Source organism: Rhinoraja longicauda, chromosome 3 (genome assembly GCF_053455715.1).
Source record: "Rhinoraja longicauda isolate Sanriku21f chromosome 3, sRhiLon1.1, whole genome shotgun sequence".
Classification (NCBI taxonomy): domain Eukaryota; kingdom Metazoa; phylum Chordata; class Chondrichthyes; order Rajiformes; family Arhynchobatidae; genus Rhinoraja; species Rhinoraja longicauda.
In genome coordinates this window covers 77,545,211-77,567,263 of record NC_135955.1, presented here as the reverse complement: position 1 = coordinate 77,567,263, position 22,053 = coordinate 77,545,211, and the positions used below count along the sequence as shown (strand labels likewise).

The window sequence follows — 22,053 nt, the reverse complement described above, 5'->3', positions numbered from 1 at the left end:
CACTGGATCGCCTGCTTTGGTGTGCCGGTGGACATCTCCTTCAACAGAGGTGCGCAGATGACCTCCGAGTTGTGGTCAGCAATGGCCCGGCTGCTTGGCACTAAGATGAACCACACTACGGCCTACCACCCGCAAGCAAATGACCTCGTGGAGCGTTTTCACCGGCACCTGAAGGTATCCCTAAAGGCACGGCTCACGGGCCCGGACTGGATGGACGAGTTACTGTGGGTCCTGCTGGGCATACGCATTGCCCCGAAGGAGGACCTGGCAACCAGGGCCGTCTTAACGCATGGGCCTGATGGGCACTTGCCTGAGGGCCCCATGCTGATCTGTGTATGTTAAGTGACTTGCAATAAATAAATACTACTTTAAAAATGTAGGTTCAATAAGTGCTTTTTTCGCAACATTTTCAGTGCTTCTCACAGCGATCTGTAAGTGCTTTTCGCAACAATGTAGCACCCTAAGTCCATCGCTAAGTGCTTTTCGGTAAGTGCTTTTCGCCGGCACGACAGGGGGGGGCTGGTAGGGAAAGAGGGGTGGGGGAGAGTAACAGTGGGGGCGACGGGGAGGGTGGGAGGAGAGAGTGGGGGTGAGAGGAGGCAGAGTGGGAGTAGTTGTCGTAGGGGCCCCAGTACACTGCTTTGCCCGGGGCCCATAATGCTGTAAAAACGGCCCTGCTGGCAACCACCTGAGCCGAACTGGTGCCTCCCTTACGGTCCCGGGAGACCATCCCAGCAGCACGTGGACATCAGGAACCGCCCACGACCATGCTGACGCGCCTCCGTGAGAAGGTGGGCACACTCTCTCCAGTCCCAACCTCCCGCCACGGACTCACCACCACGTACATCCTACCCGCTTTCCAGGACTGCTGGTACATTTTCCTTCGCCGCAATTCTCACCGTGCGCCACTACAAAGGCCTTACGAGGGACCCTTCGAGGTGCTGCAACACGGTGCCACGACTTTTGTTAACATGGGCGGCAGGCACAAGACTGTCTCCGTGGACCATCTTAAACCGGCACAATTGGACATTGATCAACCAGTGTAGGTGGCACAACCCCGCCTCAGAGGGCGTCCAGTGTCACGACCGTACCCGCCCTCAACTCTGCCAGCTGCGACCCCGGACACAGGAGACACTTACATGAGATCAGGCTGTCTCACTCGTCAGCCTAACCGCCCCCATTACTGCGATTCTGGGGGGGGGGGTCATGTGGTTGGCTGAGTCATTTTGGTTTTGAACCATCGTTTGTCGGGCTCGAGCTCTCGCGTAGACTGGGGCGACCAATCATGGGGTCCAGGTGGCGGGCCGTGGTGTGTGGGCGGAGCACAAAGGAATTGCGCTTAGAATTTGAACTTGGGGATGCGCATGTGAGCGATGGAGCTGTATCGGTTAATTATTAAACGGAGTGTTTATACAACGCATGGTCCTCTATAACGTACAGGTAAATTACTGCTCACTCAGAAAGACTGCTTGGATACCATGAAGGTGGAAAGTAATGGGGTATAAATGTAGTTATTATATAACTTGAAGTTGTTAAGGAAAGAGCCATCAGAAAGGGTGTGGTTTGTGGAGATGAAAAAACAGACGAGCAAAGGCAACAGTGTTTCCGAATGCTGAAGGAGAGGCGCAAGTATCTGGTGGTGAAAACTTGGTAGAAGAAAGTGGAGACTGATGTGAGGGAAGATGAGTGGAATCCTCTATTTGCTTTGGCCTGAAGGAGAGGGTATAAGAGCAGAGGTATGAGAAATAGATGAGTTACAGTTGAGCCTCAATCAATCATGTTAGAAGGGAAGCCATGGTTAAGGAATGTGGGAGTCATCATCAGAGCACATATAACATATTGCGGAACTGGGTGCATGGAATGGAGTCCTGACGGGAAACTTCTTGAGGAAGGAAGTACGATCAAGATAATTGTGGGAGTTCAGAAGCTTGTAATGAATGTTGTTCACAAACTTATCCTCTGAGATGGAAGTAAAGGCTCAGAAATGGCCCACGTGAAGGTGAAAACAGGATAGAAAATTGTAACAGTTAAAATAATGGAACTTTTGTGTTATGTACGAGTGGTGGAAGCAATGTCTTTAGTCAGCAATGCACAAAAGGAGTTGAGGGAAGGAGTGAGGGAGGGAAGGACTATTCTGTGTTTCCCATTTCATTGAAGCAAGGGCTAGTCTGTGTATGCCACCATACAAAGCAGGCTATGATTGGGCTCATGATGCCCCAATATATACTCTTATATTCTGAAGAAAGTGAGAGTTGAAAGAGATGTTTTATAGGAGAACAAATTCAGTCAACGAGTCAGACCATCCGGCAAGAAGGGAGGTATAGAAGCATTGGAGTGAAGATTCAAAGATATTCAAAGAAAACTGGAAAGTGGACTTCACCTGTGGTTCCTTGGATGTAAATAGGAACGGGCATGCAGGGGAGAAATAATGAAGTCAAGATTAGAAAAAAATAAATTGTTGGGTTGAGATGAAATTGGAATGATAGATCTGCTCAGGTAGTTCTGCATGTGGATCTTAGGGAGCAAGTAGAGGCAACTGTGCAGTGTTGGAAATTTTAAAAGCTATTAATCTCCCAGTTGCATTTGTTCAAATATTATTGGTAACCAGGGACAGGGAGCTCCAACTGGAAGTTGGATTGGGATTAAAGTTTGGCGTTAATCTTGTAGATTGAGTACTGATTTGCACAATAAATTCAGGCACGCTTGACAGTTCTCATTAATGTCTCTTATCTTTCACATTTATACATTTAGCTACTGGTGTAAAGTAACAGTAATGATGACCCCACTTTTGTTACTTTTTAAAAACAATTTACCAAATAAACTTTAATAAATGCGTTCCCCCCCCCCCCAGTAAGACCAGCGGGAGGACCGGCGCCGGTCCCTGTGTTTCCCACGCCTAACCTTCCTCCCGTGATGCAGCGCGCGACAGAGGCTGCGGCAGAGGATCCACAAGATGGCCGTCCCCGCCGCTCACAGCAGGAGAGGCTTCAGCTCCAAGGCTGGCCCGCAGGAGAAATGGGGCAGAGGTCAGTGCCTTCTCCCTGTCCACTCTTGCTCACCCACAGCCCCGGGAGACACTCCCCGCCTGGCTACGGGTCCATGCCGGCGCTGCCGCAGATTGCAACCGAACTGCAGGAGACGCTTCGGCTCCACGCCCGGCCCGCAGGAGAAACGGGGCCGAGATCAGTGCCTTTTCCCTGTTCCCCCTTGCCCGCCCATGGCCACGGGTCCACGGTTGGGCCGAGGGGGGAGGGAGGGGTGGGGAGCGAGGGGAGTAGGGGGGAGGGAGGGGGAAGAGGGGAGGGAGGGGTGAAAGGGATGGGGTTGGGGGGAGAGGGGAGGGAAGGGGGGGATGGGATGCAGAGGGGGCCGTGGGGATGGGGAGGAGGGGGGATGGGTGAAGGGGATGGGGAGTGGATGGGGGAGGGGAGGAAGGGGATGGTGAGGGGTGAAGTGGAGGGGGATAGGGAAAGGAGGAGGGGGTGCTGCACCAATGCAGGAGAGGTTTGAACCCAATGCGTCCACTTGGTCTAGTTTATTAATAAAAATCCTCAAGGAACTATAATTCTTTGAAGCAAGTTTTAATGTGTGCACAGTGATTTATTACATTTTTATAAGGAACACAGCACCTGCACAAACTCAACATTCATAATATGCTTTTTTCTAACAAGGATTATTGGTTATCTGGAGCAGGAATGAGATTGCTATTTCATTCCTAGCATGCCAAGTCTGACACCAGCTACCTGACATTTCTGTATACCAGATAAACTCCTGAAGCTTCAGGGTGAGAGATAAATAATGTAATTCTCACCCAACAGGGAAAATCTAACTAATTTCTACAGAAGTGCAATTTAAATCCAATTTATCTTCATATTACTTTTTATGTTAGTATTAGACAACTTCCTCTGAAGGTAGGTTATGTTTAATTATGAATACAATTGCATATGTTCTTCTAATGTTTCAAACTTTTGCATTCTTCTAATGTTTTTACATTCAATTGATAGAAAAATAAAAAGCAGAATTGAACCAGTAACATTTTTATTAACATTATCGCCATACTAATTGTCTTTGACCTCAGTAAAATACATTTTTTGTAGGTGATCTATCATATCCTTTTCTTTGGCTTCAAGAGTTGAGTAAGCTTGCATTTCCCATCTGGAAAATATAATAAAAAACATTTATAGCAGATTGATAAGAGTGTTATTTGCAATTATGCATGTCAAAGAAAAATATAAGTTTGCGAAAAAAGACTTCAAAATTTGAATAAGTACTTCTCAACAAGCTGCCATCAGCAAAACTAAGTTTTTGTTTTATCACCAAACATAAAAATTACCTTTATACATTATTAAAATATTCATTAGTATTCACATCCAATCTTTTTGGAACACCAATTGGTGTGAAGCAAATGACCACATATCTTTCAATAGTCAAAAGCTTTGCCTTATTCATAGATGCGTATAAGCATAGTTCTCAATGCAAAAATAAATAATTTAAGGGTTTAGTGCAATTATGGTGTAATCATACTCTAGAAACAGGCACAGAGAGGGAATTCTAAACCATTCTTCAAAAATAGATCTTCAAAAATAGATGGGAGAGAGTTGCAGTTTTAACTGTGCAGGCGAGAAAATCTGATCCCAGTGTTACAAGGGAACAGGTTCAAGGATCTGACTAATAGAACACTCGTCTGTTTAGTTACAAATCAGATTTGTTGGCAAGAGAGAGAACAAATACAATACTTGTTTTGTTTTGCGCAGCACACCTCCTCTCTCTGCCTCCGTCTTTGGTGCTGATTGCGACCCAGCCTATCGGTGAACCCCTCTCATACAAAAACTAACTCATGGCTTACCGGCACCTGCCTTTATAGCAGCAGAAATCAGCCGTTGAAAATAACTGCCGTTAACTCCTGGCCAAAAGCGCCGCTTCCGAATTCAAACTGCCACCAATGGTGGGGGCTTGCATCCGAGCGAGGTCACCCTCCACCCCCCCCCCCCCCCCCCCCCCCCTGGAAACAAAGCGCTACCGGCCGCATACTTGGCACGCAAGGCAATACACACAGTGCTATCGGCTTGGCGCACAAAGTTTTAAACGTAGTGCTAACGGCCACAGCGCTATCAGCCATTGAACATAGCGTTACCAGCCACAGCACTATGAGGCTTTAAACAGCGCTACCGGCCATGGCACTATGAGGCTTTAAACAGCGCTACCAGCCACGGACTGTTCGGGAAAAACACTTATTACAACCAGTCTGGTACAAAAATGGTTGTTTTACAAAGACAGCACTATCAAGAGATCAAATATAAACATCTCCAATGTGCACAGAAATACATATAGAGCAATGCTGCTCAGAGGCCCACAACAGTTTTGGAAGAGTCTTCAAAGTGGTAACATTCTACTGTGTGCATGACTTAATGTGGGAAAGGATATTGTTTTTATTACAAAATGCACTTAGAAATGTCTGGACTGACTCTGTACAAAGTGCAAATAAAACGTATATACTGTGATATATCAAATGTCCTTATGCATCTTTCAAAGATCTTGGAGGCATTGCAAGCCTTTTATAAGAATTAAAAATAAGTACAGAATCTTGACAAAATCTATCATGATACTTATTTTAATTATGTAACCAGGTTGGTTGCCTCTGCATTTGTAGCTCTAATACGTATTAGTTTGTCGGCCATTTTAAACCAATTAGTATACAATCACTGAATCACCAACAGCACTGAGCTGTACAGGTTGCTCAGGCAACTGCTCTGGTACTTTAAGAAGGTGGATCAATTTAATGTCTTATTCAAATCATAAGATTTCTATTGATGCTACACTGTGTCAACAGTGAATGCATGAAATCATGAGTATACTGCAAGGTTTTATGACAAGTTTTGTAACAGCTGAGTGTGACTTGCAGTAAGGATAGGGGTACTGGAGAAGCTGTTCTGCCAGCTCATAGGGAGCAAAGTCAACACAAGATGGTTTACATAGGGACAACTTGATGAGCTTGATCAAAAACTATGGATATACTAGACGTATACACCTAATGTCCTAATACACCTGAAATTTCAAGGAGTAAGGGGAAATCATTCTCTAAGCTCCCCAGAACATTAAATGAAGCCAGGAATCCACCCTGACAATTTATGTCTTCGGCATCTCCATGCCACCAGGTTGTTACACTCCCAGGCTGAGCAGCTGATTGAGCAGACAGAGTTCACCCCAAATCCGAGCTGACTCCGTCTGCTTGATGCCAGTCAAAAGCTGCTTACTGCTCGTAAGGTCCAGCATAGTGTCGAGCATCAGAGAGGAGCAATCAACTGTCAATGTGGTATGGAGATAAGGGTAGCACACTGATTTCCACCAGAACACACAGCCAGCCATTTGAAACACCAAACTGGAAGAGTGCCAGAAGCTGCAAAGTATAGGAAATTGCTCACCTTTCTCAGGATGACTATTGGTGCTCCTGCCAATAAAATTTCAACAATACTTTACAATGTCTCCTTGCCAGCCAGGCCAGTGGTAGGTTTACAGATATATCAACTTGTACAGAAGGAAAGCTATCTTTAGATGTGATTTCTCTTGGCATAGGAATGCAAGTTTCAATGCAGAAGAAATATCATGACATTGAAAGCTGCATTTGCAAGCGTTCACCTTCTGGTTTTTATGTAAGGTAGTGATTACTTCTGTTTTAAAGCAATTAATAATGTAGTTCTTCCTACAGGATTGGGGTATTGAATGAAGAAGCCACCTTCTGCAGATATGCCATTGTCAACTCATGCTGCCAAGTGGCTCATGGCCCATTGTCCAATCATTAGGCTCCTGTGTGCAGTTTTGCATGATGCCCTGAGGTGCAATGAGGAAATGACCTGCAAAGAATACCTAGTTGTGTAGGAAAATAACTGCAGATGTTAGTACAAATCGAAAATATCACAAAAAGCTGGAGTAACTCAGAGGGTCAGGCAGCATCTCAGGAGAGAAGGAATGGGTGACGTTTCGGGTCGAGACCCTTCTTCAGACTCAATAGCTGTTATGCAAAGAAATGCCATTATTCTTGACATGTATGGAATTTTGCAACACTGGATCTAATTCCAGTGGCTCCTCACAATCTCCAAATTCCTGTTTGATAGTGGTCAGGAGCCACTGAATAGCCCTTTAAACAGTTTAGAGGCTATGCATGGGGACTGTAAAAAAACCCTCTATATTGAGCAGAAAAAGGGTGGCATCATATGTGTGGTGTCTGTAATGGTAAACATTCTGCGTGAGCTAGTATGCAATGTACACAGAAGTGCCAAGTCCAATTTTGTTTGCAGCACAAATAACATTTTTACTGTTCTTGCACAATCATTGCCCAATATCATTAACATTCATTTGCATATTGTCCAAAAATGTTGCACTACTTCTGTGTATTGAACCTTTAGGAGAATTTCAATTTTAAGCAAAAAAAATTTTTTTTTAATGCAGCAAGTTGTTACTGTCTTTAATGCATTGCATGGAAGGGTATTGGAAACAGATTCTTTAATCATTTTTATTGTAAATTGGATATATACTTGAAAATGGGAAATTTAAATGCCCATCAGCAAAGTGCAGAAGTAATTGTATGGCATTCACAGAACAATCAATGGCCTGAATGTTCTGCGCCGTCTGATTCAAAACTGTTTATGTGAAATACATACCGGATATGAACCAGAAAAAATAAATTCTTACTTGCTACAGCTGTAAAGGCACATTAGATGCAACACCAACACAAATACAATACATGGTCAGTTATTTTAAATAAACCAGACCATGATAGTACAAAAATCAAAGCGCATAGAACAACTATAGTGGTGCAAATTGTACAGTGGTTCAGTGCTGAGGCAGGCTTGTGCAGGGTGGTTCAAGAGTCTGATGGTTGATGGAATAATGCTGTTCTTGTATCTGGAGATAACAGTTCTCAAGCTCCAGTACATTCTTCCCGATGGTAGCAGTGAGAAAAATGCATTGCCAGGGTGGCGTGGGTCTTTGATGACATTAGCTGTCTTCTTGAGCCAACACTTCTAATAGATCCCTTTGATGGTGGGGACGGTAGTCCTCATGATGGACCAGGCAATGTTCATCACTTTTTGGAGCCTTTTTTGTCTTTGGGCATCTGAATTATTGAACCAGGCCCTGATGCAACCTGTCAGTATGTTCTTTACACTTGGAGGAGTTAAATATAATATTTAGCAATGTGCCCGATTCTCTTCATACTTCAAAAAGTCGAGGCTTTGATGATATTTTTTTGCATCAGTAAAACTTGAAGCTGTTGACTTCACTGCCATTCTTCCAATGAAGACTGGTCCCTTGGATTTATCGAAGTCAACAATCTGCTCCTTGGTCTTGCTAACATTGGAAGCAAGATTGTTGCTGGCACCACACAACCACAACATCAAACTCTCTCCTGTACTCCGACTCGTCATTACTTATTTGTCCAATGGCAGTGATGTTATTGGCAAAACTAAAGCTGGTGTTGGAGCTGTGTCTGGCAACAACATAAGAGAGAATAGAGCAGGAGACTGAGCATACATCCCCTAGATACCCCTCTTTGATAGTGAGGAGATGGGGTTATTGGCAATTCTTACTGATTGAGGTTTTCGTTGAGGAAGTCGAGAATTCAGAAGCAATGGGAGGAGCAGTGACCCAGTTCACTAAATTTGACGATGTGTTTGAAAGGGATGATGCTGGTGAAAGCTGAGATATAGTTGAACAACATCCTGATATGGATGTTCCTACTGTATAAATGGTCAAATGCACAGTGAAGAGCCAGCAAGATTGCATCCAATGTCGATCTGTTGTAGTCGTAGGCGGATTGCAGTGGGTCCAGCTCATTACTGAGACAGCAGTTAATCGTGTCATTACTAACCTCACAGATCACTTTATCATAATATACATGAATGCTGCTGGTAGGCAGTCATGATCCACCTTTATCTTCATGAGCACCTGTTTTATTGCTGTCTTTTTAAAGCAGGTGGCATCCTTGGACCATAGTACATCTGCAAAAACCCCAGCCAGTTGATCCGCGCAGACTTCGAGAACACATCCAGGTATATCATCCCAGGGATTCACCTTTGAGAACGTTCTTCTGATGTCAGCCCCGAAGAATGAGATCACAACATTGTGGAGGTGTGAGGGCCCATAAAGGCACATTGTTGTTCTCCATTTTGAAGCAGGTATTGAGATCTTCCAGGAGCGATGCGTCGCTGTTACTTGGTTTGCTCTCTTTGCACTCTCAATGGACTTCTGTATGTAACACCTGGACCTCTTGTATGACACTGAATTATCTGAATTGAACGCCACAGATCTGGTAATCAGTAGATTGCGGATCTCCTAATTCATCCAAGGTTTCTGGTTATGCAACAGTTGGATGTTCTTGGTGTGAACACACTCCTCCACACATTTCTTAACAAAGTCGATACCCATATTGGCATATTCGTTAAGGTTCCTTGCCGAGTCCTTAAACACCTCCTTGTCTACCAAAGCCAAGTATTTGCAAAGTCATTCCTCTGCTGACCAGCTCTGTGCAATCCTCTTTGCTGGAGCTGTGCTCTGCAGTGCCGTTTATAAACAGAAAGAAGGAGCACAGCCAGGGGGGTCTGATTTACAAATGTGCAGGCAAAGTATGGAGCAATAGGCATCTATAATTGTATACTGGCGATTGGGGAGTACCACTGAGGTAGTAATCTGCGATTGCACTCATTACATTGGCAGAAACCGAGGGATTTTTTAACGTGTTAGAACCCACCAAAAAACTGAAAATGCAATTAGAAAAGTGACAAAGAGAGGCATAGTTAAACATAGAAACATAGAAAATATGAAGGGCCATTTGGCCCTTTGAGCCAGCACCGCCATTCATTGTGATCATGGCTGATCATCCACAATCAGTAACCCGTGCCTGCCTTCTCCCCATATCCCTTGAGACAGGAAGCAAAAAGTAGGAGTAAACGGATTATTTTCAGAATGGCAGGCAGTGGCGAGTGGAGTGCCGCAGGCTCGGTGTTGGGCCGCAACTGTTTACCATATATATTAATGATTTAGATGAAGGGATCTTATAGAGCGGGAATCTTATAGATACATATAAAATTATAAAAGGACTGGACAAGCTAGATGCAGGAAAAATGTTTCCAATGTTGGGGGAGTCCAGAAGCAGAGGCCACAGTCTTAGAATAAATGGAAGGCCATTTAAAACTGAGGTGAGAAGGAACTTTTTCACCCTGAGAGTTGAGAATTTGTGGAATTCTCTGCCTCAGAGGGCAGTGGAGGCCAAATCACTGGATACATTTAAGGGTTAGATAGAGCTCTGGGGGCTAGTGGAATCAAGGGATATGGGGAGAAGTTGGGCACAGGTTACTGATTGTGGATGATCAGCCATGATCACAATGAATGGCGGTGCTGGCTCGAAGAGCCGAATGGCCTCCTCCTGCACCTATTTTCTATCCATGAGTAAGGGTTTTCCTCTGTCAATGTTAAAATGAGTGGAAGGTATATGAGCTTCCTTTGCTGAATTCAACCCAAAAATGCCTGAGATAGTGGGGCTTCAACTATAAAACCTAAGAATCAACAACCTAATATGTTACATTATTGGCTATTATTGGTGAATGCAGCTTCAAAAAAGATGAGTTTCCCTTACCTCTTTTCAAATTAACCATTTATTTTAAAAGGTATAGAAACTATATGCACACCACTAAAAACTAGGTCTTTTCTATCATTGGCAATTATATTATATATTTTGTATCTCTATTTAATGTCCTTCAGGAAAGAGTTTTACCAGCTTACGTTTACATTCAGTCGAATTACTATATTTAAATCCATCACCTTAAGTGTCATATGTCACCATCAAACAGAAATTTAACTAAATCAATCCTCTAAATAAATAAAGTTAAAGGCTGGTTATTTTGCAGTGACTGACAACCCTTCCACCTCTATGGAGCACAAGAAGAGCGTGATGGAATGTTCTCCGCATGCCTATATTCATGTAGCTCCAATAATACGCAAGAAGATTGATTCTACATTGATTAACCTTTCTCTCTGGCTTAGCTGCAGGTCACCTGTACACGTACAGATTCTGGCTTTGAAACATCATCTACTTTGGACAGAAGAGTAGTAGTATCTGAGCTGGTGGATGTATATATCAGTTGGAAATAACAGTGTCATCGGACTCTTGTGAGTTTGTCAGAACATGAGAACATGCAGCAGAACCTCCAAATGCTTCACCATTCAATTAGATCTTGACTGAGCCGATATTTGGCCCAGCATTCTTTTTTTTCCCTCAATCATTTCTTTCGCCAATAATTCAAAAACCTATCTCGGTGTTTATTATGCACTGCATATACCTAGATAAGTTAGCACCACATAAATAGTATGGAATTCAGTGTTGCTAATCGCCCACGGAACATAGATATCCAGTTTGGTGCTGCTGATAGTGTCCCAGATCATACTGTGTTTGGGTGTTTCGTTCTGGAAACATTGCAAGAATAAAAACATCTTGGTCGGCATGGACAAGTTGGGCCGCAGAGCCCATTTCCTTCTTGTATGACTGTATGATTGTATAATGTTCTACCTTAGAATCTCTCAAAGTATTCTGCCATACCCTGATAACATATAAACAAAATATAAATTATTGGCATTCTCACTTGGGTTTAGTTTTAAAACAGAGCCTCCAAAAAGGTTGGATTTATCACACAATGCATTTTTATAGCAATCTCCAAGTTCCTTCCAGCATCATAGCTAATAATTTTAATACCAAATTAATTTGTCACTTTGCATTTAAAAATGTCATTATTACACACCAATCTCAAAGGAGCTTTTTGATATTTACCTCCTTTAGGCCTCCAGTTATGTTTTTATAAAGCACGATTAAAGAGAATGCTGCAGCTTTCTGTGTTGTTTAGACATTGTAACTAATAATTAGAAAGTAATGTGCAAAGTTTAATCTTTCTTAGTTTGACATTTAGAAATGGAATTGCTTCATAATAAAAATCAAATGTTTCAGCATAACTAGTAATAATATATGAAATAAATACTGTGGGTCCCTTGAAGACAGAAGCAGGGGAATTTATTATGGGGAACAAAGAAATGGCAGACGAGTTAAACCGTTACTTTGGATCTGTCTTCACTGAGGAAGATACACAATCTCCCAAATGTTCTAGGGGCCGGAGAACCTAGGGTGATGGAGGAACTGAAGGAAATCCACATTAGGCAGGAAATGGTTTTGGGTAGACTGATGGGACTGAAGGCTGATAAATCCCCAGGGCCTGATGGTCTGCATCCCAGGGTACTTAAGGAGGTGGCTCTAGAAATAGTGGAAGTATTGGAGATCATTTTTCAATGTTCTATAGATTCAGGATCAGTTCCTGTGGATTGGAGGATAGCAAATGTTATCCCACTTTTTAAAAAAGGAGGGAGAGAGAAAACGGGTAACTATAGACCAGTTAGTCTGACATCAGTGGTGGGGAAGATGCTGGAGTCAATTATAAAAGACGAAATTGCTGAGCATTTGGATAGCAGTAACGGGATCATTCCGAGTCAGCATGGATTTACGAAGGGGAAATCATGCTTGACAAATCTACTGGAATTTTTTGAGGATGTAACTAGGAAAATTGACAGGGGAGAGTCAGTGGATGTGGTGTACCTCGACTTTCAGAAAGCCTTCGACAAGGTCCCACATAGGAGATTAGTGGGCAAAATTAGGGCACATGGTATTGGGGGTAGGGTACTGACATGGATAGAAAATTGGTTGACAGACAGAAAGCAAAGAGTGGGGATAAATGGGTCCCTTTCGGAATGGCAGGCAGTGACCAGTGGGGTACCGCAAGGTTCGGTGCTGGGACCCCAGCTATTTACGATATACATTAATGACTTAGACGAAGGGATTAAAAGTACCATTAGCAAATTTGCAGATGATACTAAGCTGGGGGGTAGTGTGAATTGTGAGGAAAATGCAATAAAGCTGCAGGGTGACTTGGACAGGTTGTGTGAGTGGGCGGATACATGGCAGATGCAGTTTAATGTAGATAAGTGTGAGGTTATTCACTTTGGAAGTAAGAATAGAAAGGCAGATTATTATCTGAATGGTGTCAAGTTAGGAGGAGGGGGAGTTCAACGAGATCTGGGTGTCCTAGTGCATCAGTCAATGAAAGGAAGCATGCAGGTACAGCAGGCAGTGAAGAAAGCCAATGGAATGTTGGCCTTCGTAACAAGAGGAGTTGAGTATAGGAGCAAAGAGGTCCTTCTACAGTTGTACCGGGCCCTGGTGAGACCGCACCTGGAGTACTGTGTGCAGTTTTGGTCTCCAAATTTGAGGAAGGATATTCTTGCTATGGAGGGCGTGCAGCGTAGGTTCACTAGGTTAATTCCCGGAATGGCGGGACTGTCGTATGTTGAAAGGCTGGAGCGATTGGACTTGTATACACTGGAATTTAGAAGGATGAGGGGGGATCTTATTGAAACATATAAGATAATTAGGGGATTGGACACATTAGAGGCAGGAAACATGTTCCCAATGTTGGGGGAGTCCAGAACAAGGGGCCACAGTTTAAGAATAAGGGGTAGGCCATTTAGAACGAAGATGATGAAGAACTTTTTCAGTCAGAGTGGTGAAGGTGTGGAATTCTCTGCCTCAGAAGGCAGTGGAGGCCAGTTCGTTGGATGCTTTCAAGAGAGAGCTGGATAGAGCTCTTAAGGATAGCGGAGTGAGGGGGTATGGGGAGAAGGCAGGAACGGGGTACTGATTGAGAGTGATCAGCCATGATCGCATTGAATGGCGGTGCTGGCTCGAAGGGCTGAATGGCCTACTCCTGCACCTATTGTCTATTGTCTATTGACATATGGACCTTTAAGCTTGTGCCAACACAATGTCACATGATCTCATTCATTTTGATACCCAAGCCTATAACTCCAAGTGACAAAATAGCATAAACATTGGGGTTAATATTAATTAGTAATTAGTATCACTAATTATTCAGTTAAATGGTTAAATACTGAAATAATTTCACTTCCTAGCTTGTCAATGATTTCCCTAATAATCAGCAAAAATGAGATGTGACATTAGTTGTAGATACATTGTGGCTTCAAGTGTCTTCTACAATGTTGAAAGTGAGGGTGATCATTCCACGTCTCTGGGAGATGATTTTTTTGCACTACCAAGTCATCTATGAAAAGGTATATAAGATCTGCATAAGAAGTCATTGTAAGTCAGATTTGGATGCAGCAATGTTCATTGTGAATAGAGAATGAAGTCTCATAGCCTGACGTTGAATGAAGGTTTATTGTGATTAGCCTTAAAAAAAAATCTGTTTGTGTCTTCGGTGTTGGTGAAAGCTGACTTTTGCAGAACAATGTGGATGATATTCTCACTGGTGATGAATTTTGAATATTGCATACTGGAATATAAAATATCTCACATTGAATGAACATACAACAGCAAAGACTGGCATTACGACACCCAGAATGTGTGCAAAATTGGTTTACTGCAACTATGCAAAATTATATCTGTTTGATGTGATGTAAATTAATTTCCAGGCCTCTGATTTCCAAATTTGTGCTGGGATGAGTTTTAAATGAAAGTGAGTGGTTGCAGTATTTTTTGTAAGTGATAGTCTGATTGGATATTTAAATGTCTTTTTAAAAACTTAATTATTTCATTATGTTAAATTTATAGACTTGCTTCATTCTCAACGAATTAAGTTTCTTGCACAACGTGGATCTACACATTGTTTAGAAACGCTTCACAATTGGCATCTTCAACACTTGAATTACTTTCTTCATTTGATTTTATTTTAACTTCCTTCAAATACGATTAAAGAAATATACCTTAAGTAACAAGCTAGCTAGAAATGGGCTTATCCTTAAATCAGTCCTGTTAGAGTCATAGAGTGATACAGCGTGGAAACAGGCCCTTCGGCCCAACTTGCCCACACCGGCCAACAATGTCCAAGCTACACTAGTCCCACTTGACTGCACTTGGTCCATATCCCTCCAAACCTGTTCTATCTATGTACCTGTCTAACTGTTTCTTAAACGATGAGATAGTCCCAGCCTCAACTACCTCCTCTGGCAGCTTGTTCCATACACCCACCACCCTTTGTGTGAAAAAGTTACTCCTCGGATTCCTATTAAATCTTTTCCCCTTCACCTTGAACCTATGTTCTCTGGTCCTCGATTCCCCTACTCTGGGCAAAAGACTGTGAATCTAGCCAATCTATTCCGCTCAGGATTTTGTATACCTCTATAAGATCTCCCCTCATCCTCCTGCGCTCCATGGAATAGAGACCCAGCCTACTCAACCTCTCCCGAAGGTTCACACCCTCTAATTCTGGCAACATCCTCGTAAATCTTTTGTGAACTCTCTCAAGCTTGACAATATCTTTCCCATAACATGGCGCCCAGAACTAAACACAATATTCTGAATGCAGTCTCACCAACGTCTTATACAACTGTAACATGACCTCCCAACTTCTATACCTTACCTACCTGCGACTTGACCTTCAAGGAACCATGCACCTGTTCTCCAAGATCCCTCTGCTGTACAACACTACCCAGAGGTCTACCATTTACTGTGTAGGTCCTGCCCTTGTTCGGCGTTCCAAAATGCAACACCTCACACTTTTCTGTATTAAATTCCATCAACCATTCCTCCGCCCAACTGGCCAATTGATCCAGATCCTGCTGCAATCTGTATCGTCACTATCTGTAAAACCACTAACTTTAGTATCAGCAAACTTGCGAATCTTGCCCTGTATGTAGATAACAAACAGTAATGGGCCCAGCACCGAACCCTGAGGCACACCACTAGTCACAGGCATCCAGTCTGAGTAACAACCTTCACCTTTACCCTCTGCTTCCTTCCAAGGAGCCAATTTGCTATCAATTCAGCTATCTCTCTTGGATCCGATGTGATCTAACCTTCCATGCCAGCCACGCGGAACCTTGTCGAACGCCTTACTGAAGTCCATGTACACAACAACCAGAGCTCTACCCTCATCAACCTTTTTCGTCACGTCTTTCTCTGCCTCAGAAGGCAGTGGAGGCCAATTCACTGAATGCATTCAAGAGAGAGCTGGATAGAGCTCTTAAGGATAGCGGAGTCAGGGGGTATGGGGAGAAGGCAGGAACGGGGTACTGATTGAGAATGATCAGCCATGATCACATTGAATGGTGGTGCTGGCTCGAAGGGCAGAATGGCCTCCTCCTGCACTTATTGTCTATTGTCTTCAAAAAAATCAATCCGATTTGTGAGACACGACCTCCCACGTACAAAACCATACTGACTATCCCACCAATCAGCCCTTGCCCATCCAAATGCCTGTATATCCTATGCCTCAGAATACTCTCCCGTAACTTACCAACTACAGATGTTAAGCTCACCGGCCTATAGTTCCCTGCATTTTCCCTGCAGCTCATCTTGAAAAGAGGCACAACATTTGCCACCCTCCAGTCTTCTGGCACCTCTCCTGTATTTAAGGACGACATTCGTAAATTTCAACCAGGGCTCCTGCAATTTCCTCTCTAGTTTCCCACAATGTCCTCGGATATATCTGATCAGGCCCTGGAGATTTGTCTACCTTCAAACACGACAGTACCTTCAGTACTTCTTCGACAGTAACCCTGACTGCTCACAAGACACTTCCAGTGACTGCTCTAATTTCCTCCGTCCTACTGACTTTCTCCTCGCTAAATACAAAGGAGAAATACTAATTTAGGACCTTGCCTATCTCCTGTGGCTCCACACAGAGGTGACCACTTTGATTCCTCAGAGGTCCCACTCTCTCTCCAGTTACCCTTTTCCCCCTTATGTATTTATAAAATCTTTTGGGATTGTCCTTAATGCTACCCGCCAGAGCTATCTCCTGGCCCCTTTTTGCCCTTCTGATTTCCTTTTTTAGTTTACTCCTTATTTCCCAAAACTCCTCCAGGGATTCACTTGATCCCAGCTGCCTATACCTGTCCCATGCATCCTTCTTGTTTTTGACTAACGTCTCAATTTCACTCATCAGCCAAACTTCCTTACGTTTTCCCTTCACTCTAACTGGGACGTACACATCCTGAGCTATCTTCAGTACACTTTTTAAAATATCCCACTTGGCCGATGTTCCTTTACCCACTAATAACCTGCTCCAGTCAACTTGAGTAAGACCTTCTCTCATACCCTCAAAGTTGACCTTACCCCAATTGAGCATTTTAACACGTGGACCGTCTCCGTCCCTATCCATAACTATCTTAAACCTAATCGAACTGTGGTCACTGATCCCAATAGGCTCCTCCACACACATTAACTTGCCCTTCCCAATTTCCCAATATTAGATCCAGTGTTGCCCTCTCACATGTGGGGGCCTCTACATACTGCTTAGGAAAACTCTCCTGTCCGGGTGCAGCCCAGTGAGGGAAGTGCCCTGTGAGAAAAGTGCGAGTCTTCGGCGAGGAGGCTGAGGTGAGGAGGGTACAATTGTTTTAAGCCTGAACTGTTTATAGACACAAGGTAATGGCGGAAAAGTTGGTGCAGTGTGTTTCCTGCAGGATGTGGGAAGATAGGGACGTCGCTGGAGCTTCTGGGAGCTACACCTGCAAGAACTGTGTCCAGGTGCAGCTCCTGAATGGACGTGTGGTGGAGTTGGAGAGGCAGTTGGATGACCTCAGGGCCATCCGGGAATGCGAGAGTTTCCTCGACAGGACCTATTGTGAGGCTGTCACGCCAAGGGTCCAGGTCGAGCGAAGGTGGGAGACTGTTTCAGGGGGGAGTGGACGTGGACGTGGACTACAGGAGACCCCAGTGGCTGTGCCTATTGCAAATAGGTATACCCTCTTGGGAACTGTCGGGGCAGAAGACGTTTCCAGTCCGAGTGGCGGACCTGTTGGCAAGGATACTCGACAGGGGAGACCGAAGTCAGGAAGAGCCGTAGTGGTGGGTGACTCCATCGTCCGAGGGACGGACAGAAGATTCTGTGGCAGCAGGAGGGACTTGAGGATGGTCTGTTGCCTCCCTGGTGCCAGGGTTCAGCACATCACGGACCGGCTTCAGAAAATCCTAGTGAGGGAAGGCGATCAACCTGAAGTCGTTGTGCACGTGGGCACGAATGACGTCGGGCGGAAGAGGAAGGAGGTGCTACAGCGGGAGTTTAGAGAGTTAGGAAAAAGACTGAGAAGTAGGACGTCGAAGGTGGTTATCTCTGGACTGCTACCGGTACCTCATGCTGGTGAGGCCAGGAACAGAGAGATAGAGGGTATGAATTTATGGCTGAGGGGCTGGTGCAGAGAGCAGGGATTTAGATTTCTGGACCACTGGGATCTCTTCTGGGCTAGGGGTGACTTGTACAAAAGGGACGGGTTACATCTTAACAGCAGGGGGACAAACATTCTGGCAGGCAGGTTTGCTAGTGCGACACCTGTGGCTTTAAACTAAGTAGTGGGGGGGAGGGGTTAACAAATTGGGAATATGAAGATGAGGTTAAAGGGAATACAGGAGATATTGCAGAAGACTCTCGGAAGAATGGGAACAGAAGTTCTAGAGGGGAAAAGAGATTAAGGGCAGGGCCATTTGTGACCGATGTGAGAGGGGAGGTAAATACAGAAGTTAAAGTGTTGTACTTAAATGCGCGTAGTATAAAAAATAAAGTGGATGAGCTTGAGGCTCAGTTAGTCATGGGCAAGTATGATGTTGTAGGGATCACTGAGACATGGCTACAAGAGGACCAGGGCTGGGAACTGAATATTCAGGGGTACACAACGTATAGAAAAGACAGACAGGTGGGCAGAGGGGGTGGGGTTGCTCTGCTGGTAAGGAATGATATTCATACCCTTGCAAGGGGTGACATAGAATCAGGAGATGTTGAATCAGTATGGATAGAAATGAGGAATTGTATGGGTAAAAAGACCCCAATGGGAGTTATCTATAGGCCCCCAAACAGTAGCCTCGACATAGGGTGCAAGTTGAATCAGGAGATAAAATTGGCGTGTCACAAATGTAATGCTACGATGGTTATGGGAGATTTCAACATGCAGGTAGACTGGGAAAATCAGGTTGGAAATGGACCCCAGGAAAGAGAGTTTGTAGAGTGCCTTCGAGATGGATTCTTAGAACAGCTTGTACTGGAGTCTACCAGGGAGAAGGCAATTCTGGATTTAGTGTTGTGTAATGATCCTGATCTGATAAGGGGACTAGAGGTAAAAGAGCCATTAGGAGGCAGTGATCACAACATGATAAGTTTTACTCTGCAAATGGAAAGGCAGAAGGGAAAATCGGAAGTGTCAGTATTACAGTATAGCAAAGGGGATTACAGAGGCATGAGGCAGGAGCTGGCCAAAATTGACTGGAAGGAGGCCCTAGCAGGGAGAGGCGGAAAGACTCTAAGGGGAGTAAGAGACACCTGTGGCTGACAAGGGAAGTCAAGGACAGCATAAAAATTAAGGAGAGGAAGTATAACATAGCAAAGAGAAGTGGGAAGACAGAGGATTGGGTCTCTTTTAAAGAGCAACAAAAGTTAACTAAAAAGGCAATACGGGGAGAAAAGATGAGGTACGAGGGTAAACTTGCCAATAATATAAAGGAGGATAGCAAAAGTTATTTTAGGTACGTGAAGAGGAAAAAAATAGTCAAGGCAAATGTGGGTCCCTTGAAGACAGAAGCAGGGGAATTTATTATGGGGAACAAAGAAATGGCAGACGAGTTAAACCGTTACTTTGGATCTGTCTTTACTGAGGAAGATACACACAATCTCCCAAATGTTCTAGGGGCCGGAGAACCTAGGGTGATGGAGGAACTGAAGGAAATCCACATTAGGCAGGAAATGGTTTTGGGTAGACTGATGGGACTGAAGGCTGATAAATCCCCAGGGCCTGATGGTCTGCATCCCAGGGTACTTAAGGAGGTGGCTCTAGAAATAGTGGAAGCATTGGAGATTATTTTTCAATGTTCTATAGATTCAGGATCAGTTCCTGTGGATTGGAGGATAGCAAATGTTATCCCACTTTTTAAGAAAGGAGGGAGAGAGAAAACGGGTAATTATAGACCAGTTAGTCTGACATCAGTGGTGGGGAAGATGCTGGAGTCGATTATAAAAGACGAAATTGCTGAGCATTTGGATAGCAGTAACAGGATCATTCCGAGTCAGCATGGATTTACGAAGGGGAAATCATGCTTGACAAATCTACTGGAATTTTTTGAGGATGTAACTAGGAAAATTGACAGGGGAGAGTCGGTGGATGTGGTGTACCTCGACTTTCAGAAAGCCTTCGACAAGGTCCCACATAGGAGATTAGTGGGCAAAATTAGAGCACATGGTATTGGGGGTAGGGTACTGACATGGATAGAAAATGGGTTGACAGACAGAAAACAAAGAGTGGGGATAAATGGGTCCCTTTCGGAATGGCAGGCAGTGACCAGTGGAGTACCGCAAGGTTCGGTGCTGGGACCCCAGCTAATTACGATATACATTAATGACTTAGATGAAGGGATTAAAAGTACCATTAGCAAATTTGCAGATGATACTAAGCTGGGGGGTAGTGGAATTGTGTGGAAGATGCAATAAGGCTGCAGGGTGACTTGGACAGGTTGTGTGAGTGGGCGGATACATAGCAGATGCAGTTTAATGTAGATAAGTGTGAGGTTATTCACTTTGGAAGTAAGAATAGAAAGGCAGATTATTATCTGAATGGTGTCAAGTTAGGAAGAGGGGATGTTCAACGAGATCTGGGTGTCCTAGTGCATCAGTCACTGAAAGGAAGCATGCAGGTACAGCAGGCAGTGAAGAAAGCCAATGGAATGTTGGCCTTCGTAACAAGAGGAGTTGAGTATAGGAGCAAAGAGGTCCTTCTACAGTTGTACCGGGCCCTGGTGAGACCGCACCTGGAGTACTGTGTGCAGTTTTGGTCTCCAAATTTGAGGAAGGATATTCTTGCTATTGAGGGCGTGCAGCGTAGGTTCACTAGGTTAATTCCCGGAATGGCGGGACTGTCGTATGTTGAAAGGCTGGAGCAATTAGGCTTGTATACACTGGAATTTAGAAGGATGAGGGGGGATCTTATTGAAACATATAAGATAATTAGGGGATTGGACACATTAGAGGCAGGAAACATGTTCCCAATGTTGGGGGAGTCCAGAACAAGGGGCCACAGTTTAAGAATAAGGGGTAGGCCATTTAGAACGGAGATGAGGAAGAACTTTTTCAGTCAGAGAGTGGTGAAGGTGTGGAATTCTCTGCCTCAGAAGGTAGTGGAGGCCAGTTCGTTGGATGCTTTCAAGAGAGAGCTGGATAGAGCTCTTAAGGATAGCGGAGTGAGGGGGTATGGGGAGAAGGCAGGAACGGGGTACTGATTGAGAGTGATCAGCCATGATCGCATTGAATGGCGGTGCTGGCTCGAAGGGCTGAATGGCCTACTCCTGCACCTATTGTCTATTGTCTATTGTCTATAATACTTTTGAGGAATTGCATTCCATCTGAACCCTTCACGCTATGAGTTTCCCAGTCTATATTGGGAAAGTTGAAATCCCCTATTGCAACAACCTTATTTGACCTGCAATCTCCTGACACATTTGTTCTTCAAATTCCCATTGACTATTCAGGGGTCTGTAGTACACCCCCAACAAGATGATCATCCCTTTCTTGTTCCTCAGTTCCACCCATATAGCCTCACTAGTTGAACCGTCCATAATGTCACCTCTGATCACTGCCGTGACATCCTCCTTAACCAACAATGCAACTCTCCCTCCTTTTTTCCCTCATCCCTGTCTCTCCTGAAGCTCCTGTACCCCGGAATATTGAGCTGCTAGTCCTGCCCCTGAGCTTAACCATGTTTCAGTCATGGCTACAACGTCCCAGTCGCTTGTACCTATCCATGCCCTAAGCTCATCTGCCTTACCCAATAGGCTCCCTGCATTAAAATACGTGCAGCTTAAACCAACCCTCCTTCCTCGCTCTCTGCCTATTCTTAAATTGTTAGCTTTTCAATGAGTATCTCTACATTTTGAATTGTTCCATTAACTTTTGCTAGTTTTCAGAAATGGCAAGCACAGAGTAGTTAAATGTTTTTAGTTCTATCATCCTGACAGCATCTATTGAA

The 22,053-nt window shown here is 44.2% G+C and overlaps 1 protein-coding gene across 5 annotated transcripts in view; it reads right to left on the bottom strand.

Moving 5' to 3' along the window:
* Positions 1 to 3,634: 3,634 nt before the first annotated feature.
* Positions 3,635 to 22,053, bottom strand: part of kiaa0825 (KIAA0825 ortholog) — a 269,652-nt gene continuing 251,233 nt past the window's right edge. For all 5 annotated transcript variants that reach the window (XM_078396492.1, XM_078396491.1, XM_078396495.1 and 2 more), the window contains one exon: positions 3,635 to 4,155. In XM_078396492.1, the coding sequence (XP_078252618.1) occupies positions 4,059 to 4,155 (97 nt within the window). In that variant the 3' untranslated portion in view covers positions 3,635 to 4,058. The remainder of the gene's footprint in view (positions 4,156 to 22,053) is intronic.